At 42.0% G+C, this 8,851-nt stretch overlaps 2 protein-coding genes across 2 annotated transcripts; one reads left to right on the plus strand and one right to left on the minus strand.

The window, feature by feature from the left end:
- Positions 1 to 2,255: 2,255 nt before the first annotated feature.
- Positions 2,256 to 3,583, plus strand: LOC115387299 (dexamethasone-induced Ras-related protein 1-like). The gene is made up of 2 exons (XM_030089967.1): positions 2,256 to 2,622; positions 2,734 to 3,583. The coding sequence occupies exons 1-2, from the start codon at positions 2,352 to 2,354 to the stop codon at positions 3,255 to 3,257; spliced, it is 795 nt and encodes a 264-aa protein (XP_029945827.1). The 5' UTR covers positions 2,256 to 2,351; the 3' UTR covers positions 3,258 to 3,583.
- Positions 3,584 to 4,185: 602 nt separating this feature from the next.
- med9 (mediator complex subunit 9) lies at positions 4,186 to 4,999 on the minus strand. Its single transcript, XM_030090100.1, has 2 exons — positions 4,859 to 4,999; positions 4,186 to 4,686 (listed from the first exon to the last, which is right to left on the minus strand). Exons 1-2 carry the CDS (start codon positions 4,936 to 4,938, stop codon positions 4,467 to 4,469), a joined length of 300 nt encoding a protein of 99 aa, XP_029945960.1. The 5' UTR covers positions 4,939 to 4,999; the 3' UTR covers positions 4,186 to 4,466.
- Between the last annotated feature and the right edge of the window lie 3,852 nt (positions 5,000 to 8,851).

Consider the following 8,851-nt stretch of genomic DNA (forward strand, 5'->3'; position numbering starts at 1 on the left):
CAAACATGGCTCGGAAGCCTAATGGGTGTGATTGGCCGGGGCCTGAGTGTGCTGCAGCTGGTGTGTGTGTACTCTGCTGAGGACCCTGCTGCCTGGACAGTGCGTGTGCCGCGATCGGACCGTCTGACCAAACAGGCTCGGACACAAACATGGTTGCAGATTTGAGGAAAGAAACAAACACACTGTGCTCCTGTGTGTGTGTGTATGTGTGTGTGTGTTTTTTTTATAAGTGACCATGAGCTGGTTCTCAGGTGAGCAGCCAGGGACTCTAAGCCACCGAGGTTCGGAAAAATGTTTGTTTTCCTCTTTTTTCAACAAATATAGAAACACTGTCAGCTTGTTTTCAGCCATGACCTGCTCACTTGAAGATAAGAGGCAACGGCCAGATTCCCATTTTAACCTCAAAAACAATACTGCTATTTGGTTTTGTTCCTCTGCAGGCGTTTTTTTTTTTTTTTTTTTTTTTTTTTTTTAATGTGGCAGTGTCCTGCTGGACAGGTCCGTCTGCACGTGTCTTGTTATACCCATCACAGGGAACACACTGGTTTAATTACTGACCAATCGGCAGGGAGGGAGCGCTGCTTCGTTCTACCCCGGTTACACAAACCCAGTGCTGGAGCCTTGAACAACCAGGCTTAAGTACTCCTATCTGATTTCATTCCTGCTGCCCCACAGCGGACTACAAAGGTCATCAGTGTTGGCAAGTTTTGGGTTTCACATGAAATAAATATAAATACCAAGACATATGACAGGATTTTTCCAAGATTTGAGGATTTTTGTGTTAAATGTTAGCTTTTTTTTTTTCTTAAGGTATTGTTGGAAGTTGTTCAAAAATACAAGTTCAGTCTGTCGGTCTTGTTTGTCGTGATTCATTGTAATTAAGACATGATATTTGTAAATCCGGGTAACCTTGATACGCTGAAAAGAATCGAGGACAGCATGTTCTCCAGCTGTTCACAACATAATAAAGACATCTTCAACCACAAGGAAACAGCTCATTATTTCAAGGCTGTGAAGCTGTGTTGTAGTCAAAGTTTAGGCTTTGTTGCTTCTGACTGAATACGCAGTAAACCTCTTCCTCAGGAGTTGGATTTATGCACAAGACTACAGCGTTATAGACAAGACGTAAGGTTTTAAAGTCTTACAGTACAGTGATTGAATATGAGCTGTAATGTGCTCCACAAGACATATAAACACATCATTACAATTGTCTAGAAAATAAATTCAAGGACAAGTTTCATGCAGAATCATCTCATTTTCCCAATATTTTTCAGGTTTCAAGCTGATTGTCACACACAAAAACATATTTTAAAGTGAAATGCAGACAGAGCTGGACAGGAGTTTAGCACATGCATCACACACAGGACCTTCTTCTTCTTAGATTTTTTTCCTTTGTCTTTCTCCACTGACTCACAGTTGAAAAAAGAGAAAGTTGATAAGTGTCTGAAGTGGCAAATTAGATGAGTGGGGTATGAGTCACAAACAGCGGCTCTATCTTGGGCTTCTGCAATTAAGATATACTAGAAAGTCAATATAAATTGGTTAGGGTTGCTGGTGGGCCTCAGTGGCACTGAGTTGTGATCCTCCTGTGGGTTTGTTTCCCCTTCGTGACGTTTAACGCGCTGCATGGTTTCCACATTGTGAGATTCAATTGATTTTTAATTGCCAAAAAATTAATTATCCAATAAAGATTAATAAATTGACTTCAGAGTCAGGTTGTTTATGAAGGAAAACACCGACAGCAGGAGAAGTCAAAGGAAAACCTCTTTAATATGCCTGATGTGCCGGTGTGACACACTGCGCCCCCGTCTGTTCCCCCGAACCCAGCCTGCTTTCTCCGAACAGAAAAAAGTCCTTTTATTAAGGCGCACCGTGCGTTTGCAAGTTTGAATTCTCTTTGTTTGTTTTCCACGAGAAAATCTCGAACACGAATCTTGTTTTTTATGAAAAAGAACACACTGCAATTTTTTTCTTACTCCCCAAAAATATAATACGGTTATTTAATAAATGATATTGTGCGCGACGAAAAAGCAGGCATTATATTTCAAAACAAGTTTCCATCTTTCTTTCGTTTTCTTTGTTTTCTTTTTTCTTTCTTTCTTTTTGTGTCTGGTTGATGGGTGGACTGAGCTGACGCACCAAAACAGTGGAGGTAACGTTCGAGTTTCAGGACTCGCTCCCCGAGCCGGAGGATGACGCATGACGCACCGGAGGCGCGGCAAAGCTTCGCCCATAAATCTCCAGCCGGCTGTCCTCCGGACTCAGACAGGGAGCGAGGTCAGACCCTCCGCATCACTGGACGGACTTAAATCCACCGCGCCGTCTCCTTGCCGGGTGCATCCGCCGTGATTATGATCAAGAAGATGTCTCCTTCGGAGAACGAGTTTGACATTCCGGCCAAGAACTGCCACCGGATGGTGATTCTGGGCTCCACCAAAGTTGGGAAGACCGCCGTCATCTCTCGTTTTTTGAACGGGAGGTTTGACGACCAGTACACGCCAACTATCGAAGACTTCCACAGGAAATTCTACAGCATCAGGGGGGACGTTTACCAGCTGGACATCCTGGACACATCTGGAAATCACCCCTTCCCTGCGATGAGGAGGCTTTCAATTCTCACTGGTGAGTTTTTTTTTCTCTCTCTTGAAATCAACTCTGTATCAAGTGACTGATCCATTGCATAAATGTTTCTATGAGTTGGAAATAAACTCTTATTTGCTGTGTTTTCTTCAGGCGATGTGTTCATCTTGGTGTTCAGCCTGGACAGCAGAGACTCCTTCCAGGAGGTGCAGCGCCTGAAGCGCCAGATCTACGAGACCAAGTCCTGCCTGCGGAACAAAACCAAGGAAAACGTGGACGTCCCGCTCGTCATCTGCGGCAACAAGTGCGACCGGGACTTTTACCGCGAGGTGCAGGAGGAAGAAATCGAGCAGCTGGTCGGCGGGGACGAGCATTGCGCGTACTTTGAAATCTCCGCCAAAAAGAACACCAACGTGGACCAGATGTTCCAGACTCTCTTCACCATGGCCAAGCTGCCGAACGAAATGAGCCCCGACCGGCACTGCAAAGTTTCCCTGCAGTACTGCGACGTGCTCCACAGAAAGTCCTTCAGAGGCAAGAAGTGCAAGGACGGGGCCGCGTACGGAGTGGTGGCGCCGTTCGCGCGGAGACCGAGCGTGCACAGTGACTTGATGTACATCAAGGAGAAAGCAGTCGGCGGCAGCCAGACCAAAGAGAAAGGCTGCATCATATGCTGACACTGAAGAGTGAAAAAAAAAAAAAAAGACTTGCTCGGATACTCACCAGCCTGCCTGCCTACAGGGAGCATCAGTCTGTAAAGTTTAGACTGCAGAGCTGCGCCTCACTGAGACCAGAAGCTGCTCGGCCCTCAGGGGCGAAGCTTCCCCAGTCTGGTGCAGCAAGAGGCTCTGAGAGCAGCACTCAACTCAAGAATGTTTACATTTGTTTCGTTTTTTTTCCAAGATGTCATGGAACTTGAATGTTTGTTGCATTGCGAACAAATTTATCTCTACATGTGTATTTATTATGTTGAAGTCATACTTTTTTTTCCATAAGATGAGAAATAAAACAACTTCTTACTTTCATAATCTTTTTCCTGTGTTTCATTCTAAACATACAACAACGAAGCATCCTTATTTTTTGTTTCACTATAGTTCTCAGCAATTCTCCACTACTCACCTGCATGGTAGAACACATTGAAACACCCTGTCAGGGTTTAATATGTTTTAAAAAGGCACATCCAAAAATGCCATTCACAGTCCCAAACACTTTGAAAACATAAAAGGTTTTTGCTGTGTTTAACAGACCAGACACCGACAGACACACTCAAGGCTGTTTTCCATCCACCCATTCATGATATTCTCTATGTTTGATCCATCTTGGGTTGCAGAATATCAGATCCAAACCCTGCTAACAATTCATAAACGCAGGATATACTACTCTTTACAATTCACCAGCTATCACATGAGCCGATTTAGAGTCACAAATACATGGTCTTTAGCTGGGAATCATTTAGAACAATGTTGCTTACATGGAGAACATGCAAACTCCATACAGATAAAATGTCCCAAAGCCAAGCCAGAGTGAAGCCAGGGGGATTGATCACTTCACTGTCTGGCTCATGATGGCTCTTTTACCTATCTCAATTCAGAAAAACATGTGTAGAGAAGAAATGCTAGGGGAGGTTTTTTTTTAAACAAGTTATTTAATTACAAATAAGGAATATTACAAGATAATAAAAAAGGAGATGAGACATAACATTCACGGTGTGCCAATGTATTAACAGTAGGGGGAATTTGAACACAAGTTACTCAATAATACAAATGAAAACACGTCTTTATTCAAACACCCATAGTGTCCATGTGTTTAAAGGGTGGATAACAAAACGCTGCGTCTTCACGCTCTCTTTTCTTCGTGCTGTCCGTGCAGTAATCCAGTACCGAGTCTCAGGATGCTTTTGGCACATCAAACATGCACAGTCCTTTGTATTTGTGGAGCAGCTGGTTCTTGGTGCGGACCTGCTCCCGGAGCGTGGCCAGCTGCTGCTGCTGCTCCTGCGGACTGCTGTCGATCCCGGGCATGTTGGAGATCTGCTCCCGAGCCTCCTGGATCTTCGCCTTCAGTTTAGCCAGCTCCTGGTGCACATCCTGGCTGTCTTTGTCCATGCTTTACACGACAAACACACACAGAAAGGCAGTGTTTAGAAAAGACACCTGTTTGCATTAGCTTCAGCTAACGCACAAAGGAGCACAATATCACCACCGTGTGTCCGTTTACCACAAAAAAACAGTCAAGTAGTGAATGCACGTGTCATATTAATACACGTCCGTACTCTTACCATTTTATAATATCGTGGACTAAAGGCAACAAAGAGCAATCCTCGCTTTCTTTCTCGAGCGCAGGCTGAGCCACCGCCATCGCTGTTCAAGCTCCCGGCGCAGAAATCTGACGTAATACGTCAGCTTGATGACGTAATCACGTAAGATAGTAAAACAATGCATACTCCTAACGAGGAAATAATAGATGATTCACATCGGGAAACAACCAATGATATTAAATTAGCGAATTATACACTTATTTCAACGGGCAAATTTAGAAATGAGATTTATATGGCTGCTTTATTGTCATAAACTCATGTAAAAAAAAAATGAAGAAGCTGAAGCATTGCTCTTGTTTTTCTTCATAGCACCTACACTTGGCGCCTACTGATAAATATCAGCAAAAGTTCCCCACATGCATCAGGAAATTTTCCAAAAAAGTTAACTTCTGCTGTTGTAAAGGTGTCAAATTGACACAATAAAAAAAATTAAAAACAAAGTCTTGGGTTTAAATAGGACCCTTCGGCTTGGAGTTTGCGTGTTCTCCCTGTGTACGCCTGGTTTTACCTCAGTTTCCTTCCATCACTAAAAACATGCATGTAAGATTTATCGGAGACTAAATTGCTATCTGGGTATAAATGTGAGTATGTGTGGTTGTCTGTCTCTGTGTTTGCCCTGTGATGGACTGGTTACCAGGTGTACCCTGCTTTTTCCCACAGTTAGTTGGGATTGACTCTAGCATCCTGAACAGGATAAAATGGTAATGAGCATTGATGGATAAATGAATAATCAATTACTGTATTTTTTCAATAATCCTACTATTAATTTAAGAAATGAATTCCTTTCTTTAAATGAAACCCCAGATAACCCATATACTATTCCCTAAAAGTAGGCCACAGACCTATTAAGACACAAATGACTTGAAGCTGACCTCTGGTGACTGGGAGTAACATGTTTCATATGCTACTTCCTAGCAACCTTAAGCACCTATATGTTGTTTCAATCCACTGTGTCTACAAGCACGACACGTGATATGCAGCTGGAAACTGAAACATGGCAACCTGTGAAGACAGTGGTGTGCATGACTGGAATGAACATACTCTAATGGAGGAGAATGTCACATTCTATATGTTTGATTTACAGATAACGGAAGGGTTCTATTGAGGTCACGCGTACTTGTCAGGGTAGCCCTCTTCCATGCTCGCACACCTGGCTTGTTCATATTGAAACCACACTAATGGTATTGGATAAAAGGGAAAAGCTAATAAACCATACAGGCCTTCCGTCTACTTTTTTTTTTCTGAGAAACAGCTAATTGCTACTCAAATGCAACTGGTGACACACATGGTGACCCATCTCTCTTTTGGTGCCAACAGATTACAGACAAGCACAGCACATAAGCCGAGCTGGTCCATATTTTCTTTCTTGATCACTGACCTATATTCTGGTGATATCAGGCTGCAGTCCCTGACGGTTCTCTGCGCTCTCATTGTGTTTGCCGTGAACCCCAGTCTTTTCATTTGTCAGTTAAAAAGTATAACATAGCTTAATGAACGGTATCATGACCGTGTTGTTCTACAAACAAACAGAGTTCATTTTGTAAACAGAGTTCATTTTGTCTGTGAGTAGCCTCACTTGAAACATTTTTCTTATTTAAGGTCTTGATACATCCATCTTCCTGTTCAGACCAGCGGGTAGCAGGAGGACAGAAGACTCCCTGCACCGGCCGGCAGTTCATCAAATGACAAACATAGAGACAAAACTCTACACACACCCAGGGGCAATTTACAGTCTCCAGTTAACCTCTCATGCATGTATTTGAACAATGCGAGGAAACTGTAGCACCTGAAGAAAACACGGGGAGAACATGCAAACCCCGCTCTAGCATTTGAGCCCTTGACCTGAGTCCTCTGCCCTGCCATGCCATCTTTGAAATCTTGATGACCTACATATTTCAGATGTTACATTCAGCACCAGCTGAATGAAGCAGTCCTTAACCTCCACAACATGGCCACAAGCATCTTTTTAAGAGGAGCTTCAAAGGCAAGCAACTCCACATTAACACATGCGGAAAATCTGACATTTTCTCCACTTCTCCATCCAAAGCATCAGTATTTATGAACCTGTGTGTATTCTTGTTAATTTCTAACAGGACTTTAACTGCTAATTTGTAAAAAGTTTGTTTTGGTGACCTACATATGAGCATGTAGGGCACTGTGTGGGCTAAACGTTGTACCATTTGGGTCATGGGGAAAGCTCTGACATCTCACATTCGAAAAACTGGGTCATTTTGTGACCCAACAATTTCATGCCACACAAACAAATCAGATATTCGACTCTCGTAATATACACATAATTGGAATGACACTGGAGCATGTCAGAGAATAACGTGCGTGTGGCAGTGACAGTAAGACATCCTATCTTACTGTCACTGAGACATAAAAATATTATGATACACACATCAAAGATCATTTCATTATTTTGCTTTTTAATTAATTTTTGTGTTTCAGAAGATGTAGGGTTTTTTTTACTCACTTCTCTCTCTTACAATATATTCACTAACATCACTGCCTACTTTACTATGGACAGTTTTTTTCTGCCTCATTAACAAACACCAGCGGAGCAGAATATCTGAAAACAGTACTAATATTAATCAGGACCTCACAATATTTTCCAGCTCAACACAATGCTTATACTGACACCTTCCTGACAATCTCACACAAAGCTGAACAGCATTAGATAGACAAATAACCATAATTTTCTGTTTCTCAGTGATGCCAGTGACTGTTCAGTCACATTTATCAATGACTAAATAAGTGTGATGATCGCTGGTCATGCTCATTTGTCAGATTCTCAATGACGTCTTGCTCTTCTGCTGCCTGTAGCTACCAAGAGATTGCACGTGGCGATGGGAAGTATAGTCTAATTCACCTGGTCAGCTGGGTTAAGCTTTCAAAGAGTATAAAAGCCTGCCTCACAGCTCAGGATCTTTTTCTTCTTCTTATGTCTTTGATTTAATACATGTAATATCACACGCAGCTTTCTGTTGTCCATAACTGCTAGACATATGTGACTCTTCCCAAATTGATACCGTTAGATATTTAGATATACTTTAAATCTTTGAGTGAAATGAAACTGTTGACTGGTTTATTCATGTGTGCGGCCTCCCTCTTCGCTCCCAGCCATGTCTGAAGTGAGTTAAATCATGCAACGATTTTTTGTTGGTCACCAAACCAGATTGGGTGTGATTATTTAGAGTGTATCCTGCCTTTGCCTAATAGTCAGCTATAATATATTACTAAAAGATTACTATTAACCTACATTTCCATGATAAGTTACTAGTATAAAGTATTTATTTTCTTCAATTTCCATTTGTGCAAGAGCATTTTTAGCTTTCTAAAAAAAACCCACAACATTTAAAGTATTCATTTCATGGAAACTCGATACAAAAGTTTGCTCCAGAGCAATTAAGATGATCTGAATCTTTGATAGGCTGCATTTTTCCCGCAGGGAATCAACCTTATAACAAAAAGGTTTCTGTTATCATACAGCAGAGATTCATAACGATAACCCAGTCATGAACTCAAAACAGGAGCATCTGCGTGGAAAGCACTCCGTCTGACACTTCAAACTGAACGATCTGTCAAGAGTGATTTGTCTTGCACCGACGACCCACACAAAAAAAGCTCTAATGGAGCCCAAGGGATGCTGATTCTTTGTCATCTGATTTGAGAGTTAACCTTTGCATGCTATTCTCTGCAAAACACACCACCCGTCACTGAAAGTGTATTGGATTCAATTTTATGCATCAACACTGGTTTCTTTTCTCTTTTGTTTTTTTTTTTTTTCTTCTTGAATTCCAAATGTCGAACCATGAACTTTGGGCACATCATATTTCTCTCATCCACAGAAGTTTCTGGGAAATAAATTTCAAGTAACTATCATCATTACGCAACAAAGTAGAGTAACCAGTCAGATGCTGAGGGTGTATTATGTGTTTGTAGAGTACCACA

This window comes from Salarias fasciatus, chromosome 4 (assembly GCF_902148845.1).
Source record: "Salarias fasciatus chromosome 4, fSalaFa1.1, whole genome shotgun sequence".
Taxonomy (NCBI): domain Eukaryota; kingdom Metazoa; phylum Chordata; class Actinopteri; order Blenniiformes; family Blenniidae; genus Salarias; species Salarias fasciatus.